General features: G+C 37.7%; 1 protein-coding gene across 7 annotated transcripts in view; it reads right to left on the bottom strand.

The window, feature by feature from the left end:
• The window catches only part of DENND1A (DENN domain containing 1A), a 673977-nt gene that overhangs the window by 462768 nt on the left and 190168 nt on the right, over positions 1-21041 (bottom strand). For 6 of the 7 annotated variants that reach the window (XM_043984170.1, XM_043984174.1, XM_043984173.1 and 3 more), the window contains 2 exons: positions 18230-18279; positions 5980-6099 (listed from right to left, as the gene is read on the bottom strand). In XM_043984170.1, coding sequence (XP_043840105.1) covers positions 5980-6099; positions 18230-18279 — 170 coding nt within the window. Of the gene's footprint in view, positions 1-5979; positions 6100-18229; positions 18280-21041 lie in introns of those variants that run through there. The other variant, XM_043984177.1, reaches the window with a different exon arrangement.

Raw genomic sequence — 21041 nt, 5'->3', positions numbered from 1 at the left:
GGACATGTTGATTTTGAGATGACTATGAGGCATCTTACTCAAGATGTCCAATAAACAGGTGGAGATGGATTGAAGTTCAACAGAGAGGTTAGGTTAACTGGAGAATCATAAGCACAGATATGTTAATTCAGTCCATGAGAACTGATGAGATTACCAAGTGAAACAGTACAGAGGGAGAAAATAGAGAGTCCAAGACACAGACCTGTGTAAGAAAGGGGTGGAGAGAGTTTGGGTAGAAAAGTGTTGGCAAATCTGAAACCAAACAAAATTTAATTTGCAGGATTTAAATTATTTTTTATATGCTTAAAAAAATTTCCATGGTGAATATTAATGTAAATAAGTCTCCACTGCTGTAAATTATAGTATATAATGTTAGAACTTGGAGTATAAGAACTAAAAGGGACCTTAGAATATAGAAATTATTTCTGCAAAGAATCTTAAAAGATTTAAAGGGTAAAGCTAGAAGCTATTTTAGCATGTGGAAGGTTAGAGCTTGAAGGGGCCTTAGAATATAAAAGATAAGACCTGGAAGCAGTCTTACAAAATAGAATGTAAAAGCCTAAAGGGACCTTAGAGCATAGAATGTTAGCTCATACAACTGAGAACATCAGAGCTGAAGTGGACCTAAATATTGCATAATGTTACAGCTGCAAAGGATTTCAAGTATAATATAGTCCAACTGTCATCTATAGTAAGAATTCTCTTGATGACATCCCCAACAAGTGGTCATCTAACCTCTAAAGATGTCTTCTGATGGGAAATTCACTATTTGGTAAGACAACATATTCCCTTATTGGTCAGCTCTAGTTGCTAAAAGATCCTTAATAATGAGTTAATATAGGCTTCCATAGGAAAACTTTCTGGGTACAAACATAATACATTTAGTTTTTTTTTTTTTTTAATTTCATCTTCCAGATCCAATTCCAGGACATTGCTTCATGTCATATCCACTAAGTCCTTTCCATTCAGTTATGGTAACAGATAGAAAGTAAGCCAATTGGTTGTTTCCTAATCAAAAAGAAAACAGACAAAAATCATGATAACCTGGGAACAACCTTATAGGACAATTACAGAAAGAAAAGAAAAAAATACTGAAGTTAGTTCATATAAAGTTTTCCAGAAACAGCATAACCAGTTATTGCTTCTTTCTATTTTCAATATATTAATCCCCAGTTTGATGTGTCCTATCAATCATACCCACCAACTATAATTACATTAAATGACCTTGTTGGCTCAAAAATAATAGTCAGCCAGGGAGGATACATTGGAGTCCAACCTACAAAAAGTTCTAGAATAAAAGAATGTAATAATTTCATGGAACCTTAAAACACAAAATGTTAGAACACAGAACTTCTCAATGTGGAAACGAGCATTTAGTGTAAGCCCTTTACTTCACAAATTAGGAAACCAGGGCCCAGAGAACAGAATGACTTGACCAAAATCACAAAAAAATAAGAACTGTGAGAAAACCCTTGGACCTAGGTCTTTTGACTCTCCATTACTAGATTACAATGTTTCTCATTTTTAAAGAGTTCAACAAAACAATACCCCAACTGATCAAATGATTGTACCTACCTATGGCAGAAAAAAAATACTACGTATAAAATGGCAAATACATTGATCTTGCAAAAAGAGATGACACTGAAATACTTTCTGAAATCACCAGAAAGAAAACCAAGCACATCCATATAAAAATTCAGTGGATTTCATCCTGACAATTTCTGGGCTTTGGCTATCCTGACATGCTAGATAAGTGTGTATAAATATACATATATGTATACACAGACATATATCCATATCTATAAGTAGGTATAAATATATGTGTATCAGTATATCTATAGTTATATCTATACAGACATACCTGAATTGCAACAAGCAATAAATAGTCCACCATGGTGTGGTGTACTGTATTTATAGACAGAGTGCCTGGACTTAAGTACCAGTTCTGCTCCTTTCTGGCTGTGTGACTTTAGACAAATCACTTAACTCTTTCTTCCAAGATCTCTTACAGCTCTAAATCTCATGTCTTTCCTCTCTAGATATAAGTTCCTTTTGGGGCAGCTAGATGGCACAGTGGATAAAGCACCGGCCCTGGATTCAGGAGGACCTGAGTTCAAATCCGGCCTCAGACCCTTGACACTTACTAGCTGTGTGACCCTGGGCAAGTCACTTAACCCTCATTGCCCCACCAAAAAAAAAAAAAAGAAAAGAAAAGAAAAAGAAATTATAAAAGATATAAGTTCCTTTCTTTGTAAAATGATTGTGGGGTGAGGAGTAGTTGACTGAATTAGATTGCCTTTTAGCTCTAACATTCTGTGTTCTAAATGCGACCATTCCATGATTCTATGTTCTAAAATTCTATTTCCTATAGTAATTTTCAGTTTAAACAGTCTATGTTATAACATTCTATGCATTAAGGATACTTTCAAGCCAAAGAACATTTGCTGATATTTTTTCTCCAACTTGTACCCAGTAGCTGCTGCCCTCTCCTCCTGGAGAATCTCTTCTCTGGATTTTCATAACTTTTCTGGTTTTTTAAAAATTCTCCTTAGTATCTGATTATTCCTTTTTAGTCTCCTTTACTGGTTCTTCATTCATATCCCAATCTCTAAGGCTAGGGTGTTCCCCTTAGCTCTTTCTGGGCCCTCTTCTATTCTCTCTACATCCTCTCACTAAAGGACTTGATAGGTTTATAGTCTCTATTAAAAAAATCCCAAATGTATAATATCTAGCCCTAATCTCTTCTGTGCTCCAGTCATATATTTCCAACTGCTGATAGATATTTCAAACGATGCAGAGGCAAACTTTCCTCTAAAATCCATTCCTCTCCTGCACTTCCCTTTTTCTCTCAAGGATTCTGCTACTCTTCCAGACATTCAGGTTGGAAATTTTGGTATTATCCCTAACTTATTACTCTTCCTTACTCCATATATCCAGTCAGCTGCCAAATCTTGTTATCTCACACATTGGCACTCTTCTCTCTACTCAAATGGCCACAAACCTAGTTTGGCATCTCTCACTTGGATTACCACAATCTTCTCTTATTCGGTCTCAGCTCTCCAATCCATCTTCTATGCAGCTTCCAGAATTATTTTCCTACAGTATATGTTTGGCCATGTCACTCCAATGACTCTCTATTGTCTTTACAATTAAATATAAGGCCTTCTGTTTGGAATTTAAAACCCTTCACGGGGGCGGCTAGATAGCACAGTGGATAAAGCACCGGCCCCGGATTCAGGAGGACCTGAGGTCAAATCCAGACTCAGACACTTGACACTTACTAGCTGTGTGACCCTGAGCAAGTCACTTAACCCCCATTGCCCCGTAAAAACAAAAACAAAAACAAAAAAACCCCTTCACAACCTGGTCCCAATCTCCCTTTCAAGTCTTACTATATTTACTCCAATTCACACACTATATTCCAATAAACTGGCTCCCTTTATATTACTCATACATGATATTATCCTGTTTTCTTTCTTTCTTTCTTTCTTTCTTTCTTTCTTTCTTTTTTCTTAAAAACTGGATCATCCTACCTCACCCAGACTAAAAGTACACAGGGCTCCCACTACCAATCAGCATCAGAGCTTTTGGCCTATTTTGTTTCTAGCCTGGATTGGTTTACTACTTAGGCAACCTGGTGGTCCCCTGTTCCCAGAGACTCACCATATTAATGCCAAATTTAATGTCAACATCCAATTCTATGCACAGTGCAGCTCAGAACTCTTGAGTTCTGCTACCCTCTGCCTTCTTATCAACAGGGATTACAGGCATGGACCATGCCTGGCTCTCTTCATACCTTTTCAGTGGTTGACCCCCTGCCTAAAATGTACTCTTTCCTCACCTCTACCTCTTGGAATTCCTTGTTTCCTTCAGAACAACAAGTAGTAGTGGTGGTGGTGGTAGTGGCAGCTTTCCTTTTTATAATGCTTGAATTTTATAAAGCACTTTCCTTACAAAAATTCTGGGAAGTAGGGAGTACAAATATTTTTGTTGATAAACCAATGAGGTAAGGTGACCTGACCAAAATCAATTACAACTGGCTAGGGCCCAGATCCCTTCACTTCCATTCTAGCACTCTTTTACAGATAAGGAAATTTGGGTTCAGAGAGGTAATGTGTGGTTCATAGTCACACAGGAGTCAAAACTTAAGGGAAGTCTTCTGATTCCAAGGGCAGTGCTCTTCCTAATATGCTGTGCTACCTCTGGTGTGATCAAGAAGTCTGTACAGAAGACCATAAATGTCTAACACTTCAAGTTAAGAGACCTGAAAGCACAGGAGCTCTACTCCTCCTGTCCCCAGTGTAACATGTGCCTGTTTTTGAGGGAGAAAGTGGGGAGGGGAATAGGAAGAAAAAATAAAATGTAATGGGGGAATTGGTACACCAGAGAGACATCCTCTTTCTGGAATTCACCCAAGGTCTGGCCTTTCATTTCAGAGGCCCACGTCCAAGTCCTTGGTAACAGGGTTTTGTCAGGGGCACCTTGAAGTTCCCCTGACCTGGGCTGTGCCATGTTAGCAGCAAGAGACAGGAGACAGGCCCCTCTGACACCTATTTAACAGAGGCAGATGGAGAGTGGTATGTATGGGATACCTTTAGTTCTCCCTCAGGAACAACGTGCAGCACTGAAATGCAATTTCCACACAGCCCCTCCACACCAGAACTCACTCTGACCATTGCTGGCAGAAGGAAATCAAGTATCAAACAAGTGGAATGCCAGGACACAAATGGAGATTTACAAAGATCCAGGGAGCAGAGGAGGACACCTAGGAAGGAGGAAGGATTGGAAAGCAGGATGCATGAGGATCACTGGAGTTACCGGTGATAGTTAGCCTGGAACAGAGGAAGGAGAAGGGGGTGGGGACAGGGAATGGCAACATTGATGGCTGCTGTGAGAGTCCAATGAGATGAGGACTGTAAAGCAAACCCTGAAGCATTATATAAACACCAATTTTTGTTGTTGTTATGGTTGAAGTGCTTTGAGTTTTGTTTATTTGGTGTTTGGGGGAAAGGCTATCCCATGGAAGAGGAATTAGAGTTGGTCTGATGAGCTCCAGAGAACAAGACTAGAACAATGGGATGAAGTTGAAGAAAGGCAGATTTTCAACCAATATAAAGAAAAATAAGGATTTTCAAAACGTGGAAGAGGCCACCTCTGGAAGGAGTGGATTCCTCATCACTCAAGAAGGAGTGGAACTAGATAACCTATGAGTCTATAAGTTTCAATGATTCTATCACTGTATTGAATTACCTTGTCCCCTGCAATCATGAAATAATTTGTTTCAGCAAACATTAAAATGCCCAACATATTTACTACAAGCAGAGCCCTGTGCTCAGTTCTAAGTGAGATACAAAATTTAAACAAAATATAACCCTTGTCATTCAGGAAGATCACAATCTAATCAAGGATATGACACAAATAGTATTATAATATAAGATAATACATAAATTATTTATAGAAGCAAAACCAAAATACTATGTTGATGGAGGAGGAGGTGGAGAAATCAGGAAAGACTTCATGGAAGTAACAATAACTACCACTGAACTCCAAGAGCATTTTCTGTAGAAATTGAGGAAGACATGATCAGCTTTGGCAAGACAGTCTTAGATGCAGACACATGTTTATTAATGATCCTGCATATACAAAATGTTTAAAAAGAAGCTTAACAAGATAATTTCTGACAGCTCAAGATAACAGGACGAGCTCAAGCTATGTCATCCAACTTTCACACATGACCTAGAAGCATTGACTCCTTCATTCAAGGCATGAAATACAAATAAATAATGAAAATTATCTTCCTAAGCTTAAAAAGCACATGAACAATATTTTGAAATCCTTTGCCCAAAGTGCAGTGACTTGCAGGAAAGAGATAGGGAACGATGGAGAACAGCTGGAAAACTTAAATTACATTTGTAACAAAGCTAGACCCAATACTGTGCTTTCAAGCAAGCCAATAACCACAGCCCAACCTCCCCTTACCTTAAGATGCAGAAGCAGCTCTTAGCTCCTGAAGATAAGCGGCAGAAGCCAAACCTCTGTTTGCTGTCAATGTCAGTAAGCACAAATGTGAAGTTCTGGCCAACTTGGCTCACTGTAAGGCTACAGGAAAGAAAGAACAAAGGGAAAATAAATTGTGCAACCAGTTCAGTGATAAAAAGTATCTAATCAAACCAAGTCATTGAACCTGTAACATTTCCTTTCTCAGTGGGCCTATGGTTCTCTAAATGAACTTGCACATTTACATTTTTCACCAGAATTGAAGGGAAATTAGTAAAGAAGTCAATCTCCAAGACCACCTTTGGAAAAGAATCTATCACTGTACCCAAAATAGAAACAAGCCAATTTCAGGTTCTGTCGCTAAACTAGTAACATGACCTATGAAAGTTAACTTATTTCTTGGAGTTTCAATTTCCTCATCTGGAATAGGAGCAAATTAGAATATATGATTTCTGAAGTTCTGTCAGTTCTGGCATTCTATGTTAAGAGGAAGCTTAGAATAGGTGCTGGGCTTGAAATTAGGAAGACCCAATTCAAATCCCACCTTACATATTTATCATTTTGTGGTCCTGGGCAAGTCACTTAAACTCTTCTCAACTTTAATTTCTTCATCTGCAAAAATGGGAGAAAGGGAGCACCCACTTCAGGGTTGTGAGGATAAAATGCAATAATACAGGGTATCCCAAAAGTCTTAGTGCAGTTTTAAGATTTTTTTTTAGTTTTAAGATTTAATAATATGAAACTACATAAAGATTTCTGGAACACCCTGTATATGTAAAGCACCATATAAATTTTAGTTATCTGCTACAGCCTTGTCAAACTCTAAAACTCTGTTCTAAGTTCTCTTCCAGTTCTGACATTCTATGTTTTCTGGGCCATTCTAGCTCGAATATTCTAAATATTATGTGTTTTCAATATCCATTCCAGTTGTTGTTCTTTTTTTCAAGGCTCCCTTCTACAATAGCACATTCACTCTTCATTTCATGTTCTATAATTACAAGATTCTAAATGATGTCCTAGAAATGCTTAGGGCTACTTAGTAAAACCACTTACATATACAAGGAACAAGGTGAGCATTTGCTTTCCCAAATGCCATCTTCCTTGTAAGATTTTTGAAGCCCAACGGAGCTCATTTTGGAGCCCAGGAAAGCCAGATTGTTTAACAATGCAAGCTGCTTTCCAAGACAGTGAAAAACAATGCTATAGGAAAGCATTAAACAAAGCAATGTTTTTACTGCATTAAAACAAAAATAAAAACCACATCACACATATAGGCCTTAAAGTAAAATTAGAATGCAATGTCTGTTCTAAAAAAAAAAAAAGGCAAAAGCACAACAACAAAGTATATTATAAACTAACAACATATAATGAAAATGATTTTAAAATTAACACACATAGAGCTATTTAAAAATTCTAATAATGGAATTCAATAATGTTAGCTCCAAATGAGCCTTTAGGACTTGGAACACTGAAACATTAGGGTTAAGAGGAGCCTTGCCACACAGGTGTGAGTAAGTCCTTAGCAGAGACCAGCTAGGGCAGCAGGGGGCTAATAAATATTTGTTGAAATGCAACGAGTATCTCTGATGAGATCTTCGCATTAACAAATAGATTTTTTTTCCCAAAAAAGTTTTCAATGGAATTTATGAGCTTTTAAACTTAACCATTTTCTTTACTACATAAAATACTGAAAATGAGTCTGTATTCTGTACTAAGATTACAGAAATGCTCTTCTCTATCATTCACTTTACAAATTAAAAGAATATCATTATTTAGAAGAAAGTGATAATAGTTGAAGTGATCTTCTCTAAAGATAGTGTTAAGTCCTCAGCATCATATAAGACTTCTAAAGGCTAGCTCTTTAGGAGTAGCCTCAAGGAGCCTTTGGAATCCTAAAGCACCTTTAATGGATCCGATGTAGCAAAACCTAGTTGGTTTGTAGACCCTGCAGCAATATGCAAGGAGTGCCAAACACCAATAGTCTCTGCCTCTGCCTGCAGATGTGGTTTAGTGGAGAGAGCCCAACATTTGAGTCAGGACAGTTCGACTATCAACTCTACTGAACAAATTTGAACCTCTATTTGCTCATCAGTCAAACAGGGATATTAGTACTTTTATTTCCTACCTCACTATGTCGTTGTCAGAATAAGAAAATAATTAACAGCAGTTCCCATTTACCTAGAGCTTTATGGTTACAAAAGAAAGAGGCCACCTGGCTAGTCAAAAAAGAGTAAGACTTGGGGTCTGGGTTTTCATCCCATCTCTGGCATATACTAGCTGTGTGACCCTGACCAAAGTCACTTCTTCCCCCTCTCTAAGCCTTTATTTCCTCATTTTTAAGATAAGGGTAATACTATTTATGCTATTGGGGGGGGGTCTTATGAGGAAAGCATTTTGCAAAGCTTAAAGCACTATAGGAAGAGGAATTATTCACCAACTGTCCATGGTTATGGTCAAGATGAAACAGAATGATGACCATTGCAATTTTTGTAGGCCTCTAAGGTTTACAGAACGTGCTTCTCGCCTGTCTGGGAGGCAGAGAATGGAAATATGATTAAAACCATTTTATGGATGATGAAAAAAGACTTAGAGGAGGAAAGTGACTTGCACACTTTCACATGATTATTAGGTGACAAAGCTGGAATTCCAACCAGGGTCTTCTAACATAGAATATGTAAGTGAGGTGATGGGGAAAGCCCTAGATGTACAATCACAGAATCTGGGTCTTAATCCTAGCTCACTACTTATTACCTGGGTAATCTTGGGTAAATTACTTCCCACTTCTCAGTTTCAGCTTCTTCAGCTACCAATGAAAGGTTAGACTAGCTCTAAAACCATATGGTCTTCTGCCTTTGTCCAGAGTTCTAGTATAACTCACAGAGTCTCTCAAATGTGATTATGAGCAGGAAAGCATTTTGTAAATTTTTTTCATCTAAAAGAATGCACAGCCCAAATGTATATCACCATCCCCATTGCCCCCTATCTTCATCTTCATCATCTTCTTCTTCATCATCATCCCTTTAACAAGATTTTTCCACGACAAAGGTCCAGGGAGAGGACCTATTTCAATTTAAAGGGAAAAAATTATATTGGAGGAGATTGATTGCTGAGTCCAAGAAAATAATTCAGAAGGAAAGGAAAACACTTTCTTCTGCCAGGTTTAACCAAGAATGTGAACAGAAACAAGGTAGCAATTTAAAAGGAACATGGTAATAAAACAGGTGTAAGTAATGCTATCCTCTACCCTGAACAAGCCAAGAGAAGAAACACATTTCTATAAAAGTTACAGAGCTGTCGAGGGGACACCCAATGCTACCTTCTTGTGGCTGTTATGTTTTATCTATAAAGCTTGGATGCGATGTTACTATGGTGACTTAATACTATGTTTTAAAGAAGGATTATATGATTAATTTTAACAAGGTTGAGAGCTGAGGATGTGTGAGAAACGAGATTCAAGCTCACATAATTAAAGTGATTGGGGACGAAAGAAAGGCTCGCTTGGGGGAGGGGAAGGCTCATGTGATTGAATTATTTTGCACAACAGGTCAGAAAAATTCTAAGTTACAAACGCTCCCCAGCTTTTTATAAGATAATGCTTTGTGATCTCACAAATGATGTACCTTCATGAGTTTAACGCTATGCTTTAGGTTCTAGGATGTTTAAAATAAACAAACATGGCTAGCATTCCAAAAAGGTTAGGTGTTGGTCTGCTTGGAATGTATCATGTTTAAATACTTGAAGCCTTGAAAGTACCCAACCAGTCCTTAGTCCAAGTATGAAAGGCAGTGTAGTAGAGTGGAAAGTCCTGACAGAAGACCAGGGTTCAAATCCCAGCTCCACCATTTACTAGTCATGTAACTGGGCAAGTCACTTTTCTTCTCCAGGATTCAGCTTCTGCAACTGTCAAACAGAGATGGCTATATTCGCCCTACTAACCTCACAGAACTATGGGGTGGAAGGTGCTTTGTAAACCTTAAGGTATTACATGAATGAGAACCGTTATAATTACCTATCTTTTAATCCTTAAAGAAAAAAAAAGACAGGCTACAAAGAGAATTTGTAAGTGGTAGGTTCTAGGAATAAGATGGGCTAATCCAGACCTTGGGGATTAAAAAAATATATATCTGGGTTCAATTTTTAATTCAATATCTCTGTGGCCTGGAGCAACTGACTTCCCTTCTCTAAGCCTCAGTTTTCTCCTCGGTAAGATGGAGATAATACAATCTACACTACCTACCTCAAGGAGTTGTTTTATGTTGTAACTGTAGGATCCTGGTTAAAGTATTTTGTAAACTGTAGTGTTATAGAAAAGTATGTTACTATAAAAAAAATTCTATGCAAAATACTTCAGGGGACCTATATCATCAGCATGGGCACGTCTCCCACTGATGCAGATCACATTTTTTTGTGACTTAGTATTTTATTTGCTGTGGCAAAAAAAAAAAATCATTCCCTAATGGTCAATATTCTGGTAATGAATCTCTCTTCACTTAGCTAGGCTGGTCCTCCAGTAATAGAAATACAGTATATCATTCAATCAATCAACAAGTATTCATTAAGCTCTAGCTATGTGCCAACCATTGTACTAAGCTCTAAGGAGATAACGAAAAGGCAAAAACAGTCCCTGTCCTCAAGGATCACACATTCAAATGGAGAAGAAAACATAGTTATGTACAAGATCCATAAAAAGGATACAAGGTAACCTTAGAGAGAAAAGCACTAAGCAGCCCCAGGGACAGGAGTCCCACACCACTGAAGGCTGGTAGGATTTACAGGATGCCTCTTTTGGCATTGCCTCTAAGGTCACCTCCACACTTCAACAGGAGGGTTTTGGTGGAGGAACAGTAATTGCACACTTCTAGAGTACTTTCCACTTTATGAAGCGTTTTCTTTAACACTTTTATAAAGGATGTCATGAAAATATTATCATCCCTGTTTTACAGATGAGAAACTGAAGCTCAAAAGTGATTTGATCTAGAAAGTTGGAGACCATCTTTAACTTTCATAAAGACCTTCCTTCCTATTCACAAATAAAAATAATAATAAAACCAAGAATGTGAAAAGTGCGACTATTTTATTCCTTGGTTATTTGGGACTTCAAAAGGACTCGTTCATTCATTCAAGACAAGAGAGATCGCAGGGTCATAGTATAGGAGAGAAACCCCTAAACTTGGAATCAGGAGACATGGATACTAGTTCTGGCCTGTCATTAACTAACCTTGAAAGAGCAGTCCCTCCTTTTCTCTGGGCTTTGGTTTCTTTACCAGTGAAAATCAATGGACTAGACCAGACAGCCTGCAAGGTTCCTTTCAGCTCTTACATTTTATATTCCTAAAAGTTCTCTGTCTGGCTTATCTTTTCTCCTATGGGAGAAATCTCTACCATTTGAATCCTGGTGACTTGGATAGAACAGCCAAGAGAAGGTGCTCCCTTTGGCTGTATTTCTTTTTTATAGGTATTGAGCTTTTGGTTAACAACAGCTGCTGGTCAGACATCTAATTCAAACAGAAAGGGCACTTTAGGGGGTACCATAGCTTACAGAGGGACACTTACTTTTACAGACTGGTTGGCTATACACTAATGAACAGTTGGGTAACAAACATACCACCAAATGACAAAGCTCAAAACTATTACATCTTAAGGTATTTCTCCTTGGGCAACTTCCAGTTAACAAAGTCAGGAAGTTCCTGTCAAAAAATGGTCTTAAATAAGGTTTCTGCATGGCAGAGGACTGATTCATCTTTCCACTTCTTGATATACATGATAATAATATTAGATATTTCTCCCTGATGATGGAAAAAGGATCTGATTTCTTAATAGTTCCTGTGTCTGTGATTATCTTCAACTTCAGCAGCAATTCTTTGTCTTAGAGTAATCAAAAGATCATAGAATGTTAGAGTTATACAGGACCTTAAAACACAGAATGTGAGAATATAATTAGAACTAAAAGGAATTTTAGAACATGGAACAAAGAATGTCAGAATTCAAAGGGCTTGAGAACATAGAACTAATATAGAACATAAAAAAATATTAAAAATTTTAAAGCTCAAAAAGACCTTTGAGATAGACACCTTGGAATTGGGAGAGATCTTAAAACAAGGATTGGTTAGTGGCTCATAGGACCTTAGGAAAAACCCCTCATTTTACAGATTTAAAAAACCCCTAAAACTGATTTACTCAAAGTTAGTGGCAGAGCTAGAAGTTGAACCAACAACTTCACTCTAGTACTATATTCTTTCATGCTTTCTTAATCCTTAAACTTTCAAAATTTCTCAGGATAAAACTTCTTCATTAAGTTGTTTTTTTAAACAATTCTACAATAGATTCCCCAAGTAGACAGGGAATATTGAACCCAACTGGACCCTAACTCTCAGAGCAAGTCAAAAGAATCAAAACCCCAAATAGGAATATCTCCAAAAGCAATCTTTCAAGGATGAAGTCAACACTATCCCTACACCCTCTCATGTATCTTCAAAGTCCATGTCAACATGAAGAACAAGAAAGAAAAGCAATGTTTATTCAAACCACAGAATCTAACCTTCATGCTGCCTGCCAAGTGATGGTTATTTCTGTCTCCTCCAGAAGCATTTCATTAAATCCTGAAGAAGCTTCCAGGTATAGTATATAAATGGAATGCAGAGGCATGGACCATGTGGATGAAACAGTTGGATTCCAGGTATCACATGAGATACAAAGTCCATGTTAGCCAAGTCATCATCACCAAACATTTATGGAGCGTTATATGTGGGCCAATGTACTGAATCCCACGTGACAGCTACTTTTCTTTTCTTCCACTGTCCCTGGGTTGTTAAGCAGGAATGGCTTAATATAGAACCATCTGCAGACTGAATAAAGTCCAAAGTCCTTAGCCTGGCATTTAAGGCTTTTTACAACCTAGCTCTGACCTATCTTTCCCAATTTATCCCCCATTCTTCTTCATGTATTCCATGTTCCAAACAAGGTTGCTTGGCCATCTCCTTTTAGCTCTCTGAAAAGCATATTCCAGACCTTACCATCACATTATTATATTTGGTGATGCTGTTCCCTGTACCTGGAATATCCTCTCAGTCATCGCTACCATCTAACATTCCACCCATTCTTCAAGAGCCAGTTCAAATGCTACCCACATCTTTCATTAAGCTTTCCCTCATTTCTTCTGTCAGAAATTATGCCCCTCACTTTAACTCACCAATATCACAACATTTGTACCTCTCCTGCATTTATCATGTCCTGTGAGGTATATAATTATATGAGTCTCATCCCCTTACTAAATTGTAAACTCTACAGACCCTCCCTAATCATCTTATTTATTTCTTTATCACCTTCAGTGCCCACCAAAGAACTCTGCATCAAAGAATGGGAGCTTTAAGGATTTGTTAAGTTGTTGTGAGGCTGAAATGAGGTAATATATGTAAAACATGCTGCTAAACTCAAAGGGCTATAAATGTTACTTGTGATTATTAGTTGAACTGAATAGCCCACTATTTTTTTTTTTACTGTGTGTTTTGTCTCACCAACCAGACTAAGGTCTTTGAGAGAAGAGGGCCATGCATTATACTTCTATGTTTTGAATAGTACTGATCACAAATAAGATGTTCTTATATAAGAGGTACTTAAGAATTTTTCTTAAGTATGTAATTTCTATCACCATTTTTTTTCAAATGGAAAGAATGTTCCTTTTGCCATTCTACTTCAGAGAGACAGGGTAAAGATAAGAGAATAACAAAAAAAATCAAAATTATATCTTTTCAAGAAATTACTGTATTATTTGCTTAATTCCTGGTTTCAAATAGAAAAAATATTAAAATGACAAGCAAGATTTAATTTAAAAAATAAAACAAAACATTTCTTAGGTTCCTAGGTGCAAGGCATTGTAATAGATGCTTGGTCATACAAAAATTAAAATTCCACAATTCCAAGATATTAGAATTAACACTCAATTTTATAGAATGTCACACTTAGAAGAGACTTCACAAAGTCATCTAGTTCTCACTTACCCAAAGTCTGAGCCCCTTGTATAGATCCACAAATGCTTATCTAGCCTCATCATTTCTAATGTTGGAGAAATGACTAACTTTGGATACAGCTATTCCATGCTGGAGAGCTATATCTGTTAGAAAAACCTTGCTAAAACCAAAATCTGTGTCTCTGTAACTTCTAGTTTTTTCCTGTAGGATCAAGCTAAAAAAGACCAATGCTTCTTTCACAGGACAAACTGTCATATATTTGGAAACCCTAATTGTGTATGCCATGTTAGACAATCACAGGATGAAGAAGTTCAGAGGATTCAGTTCTATACCCTGTTTTGTTTTGTTTTGTTTTTGCAGGGCAATGAGGGTAAAGTGACTTGCCTAGGGTCACACAGCTAGTAAGTATCAAGTGTCTGAGGGCAAATTTGAACTCAGGTCCTCTTGAATCCAGGGCTGGTGTTTTATCCACTGTGTCACCTAGCTGGCCCCCTATACCCTGTTTTACTACTAACTTCCTTCCAGAGAAGTATTTATGTAGGCCCCAATTTCCCCACCTATAATACAGGAGGTATTGGCATAGATGATCGCTAAGGCCCCTTCCAGCTCTGATGTCCTATGCTCTAAGGTCCATTTTACTCTAATATTCTATGGATTATTAAGTTTTCTTACAAGTTCTCTCTTCTCCATTTAAAAGTGAATGGGCAAGTCCTACTTTTTTGGACTGACTAATAAATTATACTACTATTTGCTATGGGAGAAAAGGAAAAAGGACACAGGAAAACTAGGAAGACTTCTTTTAAAAAAAAAATCTGACTGAGCACTACTCTTTGACCCTACTAGAATATACTCTATGTCCCACAATAACAAAACCCAGCACCTGGGGTGCTTAAACTGGCCAGAGACAAATTGACCTAAAATATTCATTTGCAATACAAACTGTACTATTGATGCCCAAGGAAAATATCCTGGCATCGAAGTCTTTGTATTTCTGAAAAGGAATTAATTTATTGGTACCAAGTCTAAATGAGACTAGATTTAAAAAAAAAAATTTCTTTTTTGGTAAGACAATTGGGGTCAAGTGACTTGCCCAGGGTCACACAGCTAGTAAGTGTCAAGTGTCTGAAGTCATATTTGAACTCAGGTCCTCCTGAATCCAGGGCCGGTGCTTTATCCACTGCGCCACCTAGCTGCCCCACTAGATTAAATTTTGTAAAAATTAAGATCTGGGAACAGAAAGTAGGGGACCCAAATACTACATTCCTTTTATATTCCCCCAAATATTTTATTCTATAAAGAAGAAAATTTAATCACACTTAAGGTGAAAGGGATCTCAATAAAAGAGGGAACTATTGTAAAAGATTAAACTATATCACTAGAATAACATTTCTGTCCCCAAATTATGCATGTGAAGGAATTATTAGTACTGTGAACTTAGAATATAAAATATTAAAAACCAGCATGTTGGGGGCGGCTAGGTGGCGCAGTGGTTAAAGCACTGGCCCTGGATTCAGGAGTACCTCAGTTCAAATCCAGCCTCAGACACTTGACACTTACTAGCTGTATGACCCTGGGCAAGTCACTTAACCCCCATTGCCCTGCAAAAAAACAAACAAAAAACAAAAAAAAACCCCAGCATGTTATAGTAGAGGATCTTGGAACTTAGGTTGTTGTAATATAAAACACAGACTCTTAGAAGATAGATTGTAAGAGCTGGAAGGCCCATAGAGATTATAAAGTTTAACCTCATTTTAAAGATGGGCAAACTGAGGCCTAGAGAAGTAAAGTGACTTAACCAAGGTCACAAAGTAACACAGTAGCAGAACCATAGACAGAACTGAATATCCAGAATCTTAAGTCCAATGTTCTGTCTCCTGTATCATACTATTATTCTATCAGTTTGAAAATACCTCAAGGACCTATGATCTCATCAGTGTGGAAGCTCCCTTTGCCGCACAGATCATGACCTATAACAAAGAATCTTGGAGAGTTGTTTAAAGCTACAGGTGGTTAAGAGATTTTCCCACAGCCATATACCTGTAAATGTCAGGGGTGGGATCTTGAGCCATGTCTTCTTGATTCCAATATCAGTGCTCAATTCACTATGCCAAATCCCATCTCTAGTTTTAAAATACTCATTTAAAAATAACAGCCATGGAAAAACCCAAATCTGCCCCAAATGGATCTCCATTTAACAGAAAGTCATATTTGAACTGGTTTTCTTTTGTTTTTCTTTATTAAAAAACCAATTAAAATTTTAAAATCCCAGCTCCACTAGTCCCTACAAGCAGATCATCACCATGATTTGTAATATGCATTTTATCAGTGAGTAAAGTATAGGTCTCACATATCATTGTTTAATACAAATAGATGTGAAACTTGCATGAAAAAGAAACCAACAAGCAAATACAATTTACGTGGCCTGGTTAGAAAACAAATGAAGGAAGAGAAATGTGTTTTGTTCTATATATTATCTACCCATTTTGAAATTAAGGCAATTTTTCATTTAACATTGACTGCATATGCACTGACTGGCCTAGGAGTCCTTACCTAATTTCCCCCGGTTAGGAACAGTCCCTTCTTCTTAAAATTTCTCATGGCCTTTCCTATGTACATTTAATTGTTCATCATATGTACGTGATTTTCATCCTTCTCCATCAGCAGACTGCAAGCTAACTGAGAGCAGTGGCTGTGTCGTTTTATCTTTGTATCCCCAACACCAAGCATAGTGTTGTACATATAGGAGGCACTTTGTTGAATTAAATTAGGCATCCAATCAAGATCCAAATTGTGACTTAGCAATATGTCACAGAATCACAGAATGGATCAGAGCCAGAAGATACCATAGAGATCATCTAGTATGACTTTCTCATTTAAGCAGGTGAGGAAAAGGTGACTTGCCAAAAGTTATACAATTGATAGGAAACAGAACCCAAGACTTGAACCCAAATCACTTTACTCCAAGTCTAGTTCCCTGGTCACTGTCTATCTGATCCATCATATCAATAATGTAGGAGAATTACTACATTTCAGGAGAACACTTAAGCATCTTTAAATTTGATGCACCTCCAATTTCTGTTTACTTAATAGACACATACTGCCTCTCTCCTCCTCCCTTTTTCTCTTCCCCCTCCCTCCCTTTCTCCTCCTCCTCCTCCTCCTTCTCTCTCTCTCCCCATCTCCTTCACTTTCTCCCTCCCTCATTCTCTTGTTCTCTCTCCCTCTTCTCCCTCCCTCCCCCCTTTAGTCCCCCATACATGCACATATGCACACATGTATGCTATATCCAAAATGCATTAATTTCTATAACACTTGCATGTTTAATATAACACATGTCAGAGTAATAGCAGGAGACTAAATTCCAACCATGCTAACTCAGTGGTTTAAGTTTGGTATTAAAATTAAATTCATAGAACCAGAAGAGATTTTAGAGATGACCCAAAGGCAGCATGGTGCAGAGAAAGAGCACTGGGCTTAGAGTTAAAAAGACCTGGGTTCCAGTTGTGATTATGACACTCATAAGTTATGTGAACTTGGGCAAATTACTTCACTTCTGGGCCTCAGTTTCCTCACTTGGAAAATGGGGATAATAATCCTGCCATTATTCCTTCAGTGTTTTTAATAGGGATGGTGAGGGGAAGGGAGTGTGGACACTGTAAAGCATTGTGAAAGTTATTATCTGAGTTACTATTATAAGAATAGAATAATGACAAGGCTTAGAGCTTGACGGGATCTTTAAAGATCCTATAATCCAGCACCCACATTTTACAGATGAGGAAACTGAGGCCCAGAGAGATAAAGTAGGTGAGTTGGAATTTGAACCTAGGTCCTCTGACTCCAGATTACGAGCTCCTCTTACTATATCACTTCTTATTCTTCATCATTATTATTATTAATAATATAACTTAATCTTCATTTTGCAGATGAGGAAACTGAAGCCTGCAGAGGGAAAATTACTAGACCAAGGTCACATAGCACATTAACTGAGGAATCAATGGCAGATCTTCTGACTCCCAGGCTAGGACTCTTCCCACTATCCCACACTACCCTGCCAATGCACAGTTCAAACTTTTAAACTTTTTGATGGTGCCCATAAAATCCCCAGGAAAGAGGATATTGCAACTCTCCCCGGCACATAGGTGCTTTAAATCATAGTTAAACAGACAGAAAGTTACAAATAGCATGGTTTTCATTCTCCATAGCAGTTTTATTGACAAGTGTTGTTGTTTTTTTCTCTCTTGTAAAGTTTAAAAATCTAACACTACCTGTCCACACAGAAGGGGAAACAAAACTTGGTCAAAGTCTGTAGAACTTCCTGTGGAGAGAAAAAGAGATAATTTATACATCTAATGGGAGCAATAAATCTAACATTAACCACAAGCGCCCAATCTTACAACTCTACCCCTGAAGAAATCTGAGACAGATGAAGAAATATGAGCTTTATCAATTACATGGGGAGGAGGACTGGGCAGTCAATCATGTGAAATAATAAACATGATCAAACTTCATTAAAAATGAAAAATTAATCAAGATTCACACATGGGCAAGCAGCAGGGGCCCGGCAGCAAAGCTCCAAAGGGAGGGAGGAGTTTGCATGGCTGAGTGTTAACACCCCTCAAGGGACCATCTTCAGCATGACCATATGGATCAGACTGAATAACACCAAACCACATGGGCTTGGCCTGGCAGGACCACTTCTGCTGGCACTATTTTTGCCTGTTACCTAGGAACAGAGGGGTCTGGGATTAGGAACCGCTTCCCAACATCAATAGGACCAATAACAAGAAAGAGATAAAGCCAATCGTTCTCAGAGATCATTTTTCCTGAATGTAACTCAGAATCTTTTCCTCCATTAAAACCTCTATTTGCTTAGGTTTTGTTGAAAATTTCTGTTTGTCACCAATTTATTTTGGCATCAAACTGTAACAGTTTCAAGTTGTTGTTGTTGTTGTTTTTAATGACACCACTGTGCTTGTCCTTGTTTACACATTCCCAGTTTATCAATTAACCAAAGTAAACTATTAAATGTCTTTTTGAAATAGGGAGGTACGAAACACTGAACACATTCTGCAGAAAGAGTAGAAAATGGAAAGGTGGAGCAGTACTTTAAACAAGAAAACCTTCCCTCAGTAAAAGTGTCAGAGTCAGAGAATGTTAGTGCCAGAAGGAAGGCTGGGTCACAGAGCATCATACCATAAAACATAGAATGTTGGCCTCGAATGGGATGCATGGATACAGCGTGTTAGAACATAAAACATTAGACTGGGAAGCTTTAGAACATAGAATGTTAGAACATAAAACTGAATATTAGAACATGGGACCTTATCATGCCAGAGAGAACTAGAAGAATCCTTAGTAGACAGAATGGTTGAACATACAACCAGAAAAGGTTAGATCATATAAACATATACCCAGATAAATTCAAGAGGCCATTGAAGTCAGCAAACATTTTAAGTACCTGTCATATAAAAGGTACAAAAGTTACGTGACAAACATTTTTCTAGTTTAGCTTAGTTTAAATGAAAAGCCTCATTAATACCATTAAAAGTTCATTCATTCAAATTTTATAAAAATTACACGTGTATCTCTCATGAATCTGCTTTGCTTTCCATCCTTTTCTGCTTACAAATTTCAGGACAAAACAGTGAGCACATTTTTATGTCTTGGGTCTAACTTGAAACAAGCCTGCCTTCTTAACTAAGTCCAAATCTGTCAGTGTGATGAAGTAAAGATCGGGTTACAAATGTAGCCCTTTTCCAACCAATAATAATGAGTTATCAATGCTAACTGGATTGATGATGCTCGCTTCATTTAGTTTTAAAACCAGTTCTATCACTCAAGAAAGAAGCTCACATCAATCTAATCGTCTACTCAATGAAGCAGAAAGCACTTTGGCTTTCTCTGCCAGAACATATTCCTCCTTCATAATTCAATTGAGAATATCCTATTCTTTAACATTGTTAGATGGGAACTACATTAATCGTACCACTGTGAAGAAATGAAAGCCAACACTAAATGAACTTGGATTAGAATAAATAACAAAGGAAATTTTCTCTCAACATAGTCTAAATTGCTATATCTGTACACTAGTCATAACTGAGCTGTGTTGTCTATAATAGCTTATGTGCTTTTTTAAAAGAGAAAGTCTTCTATCTAAAGATTAATCACCATCTAGCTCACACAGAAGAGACTGCTTAGGACTAGAATTAAGAAAAAGCAGGATCCTGGACAGTTCTGCTAAAAGCATTCTCCACATGGTCTTGAGCAACTTTTAATATTCAATGTTCTTAAAGCACAAGTGTCATCAGGTCACAACCCACCAAACCCTACACTCCCAAACTTCAGCAGCTCCTTCTTGCCTCTAGCATCTAATATAAATTCCTTTAATTGGCATTTAAAACTCTTCGGTTGTCTCTCTTTCTCATCTCTTTGAACAGAACTCTCTTCTGCAAACCTACTGTCCCAACCACACTATTGCTTCCTTGCTATTCCAGGCACACCATCCTGCATTTTCCAACTGTACTCTAATCCTGCTCCTCATCCCTCATGCCTGGATTCTGCCCCTAGGATCCTGTCCCAAGATACGTAAGCTTTTACTTTATCTTGCCCAGAATCAAGACACCAGGATACTTCCCTGACATTTGCAAACTATGATAGTGTTTGGTTCCTTACAATTTGAATACTCTTGTGTTCTATATTTGAACATTCTATGTTCAAAGGTCCCTCCTAACTCTGTGATTCTAAGACTATAATACAAAGGAATAAAAGAGTTCTCCTGGGCAATAAAGACATTATTCAGACAACTAGTAGGGAAGAGGGAGGAATGTTCACTTTAAAGTCTTTAAGGCCCTAGCCCTATTAACACCCTTATCCTAAACATACATGCTCCCAATAATGTAAACAAAAGAAGGGGGCAGCTAGATGGTGCAGTGGATAAAGCACTGGCCCTGGATTCAGGAGGACCTGAGTTCAAATACAGCCTCAGATACTTGACACTTACTAGCTGTGTGACCATGGGCAAGTCACTTAATCCCCATTGCCCCGCAAAAAAAAAAAGAAAACAAGAGGCATAAACAA

This window comes from Dromiciops gliroides, chromosome 2 (genome assembly GCF_019393635.1).
Source record: "Dromiciops gliroides isolate mDroGli1 chromosome 2, mDroGli1.pri, whole genome shotgun sequence".
NCBI lineage: Eukaryota > Metazoa > Chordata > Mammalia > Microbiotheria > Microbiotheriidae > Dromiciops > Dromiciops gliroides.
Note: the sequence above shows the minus strand (reverse complement) of the source record. Positions and strands in the feature narration are given on the sequence as shown.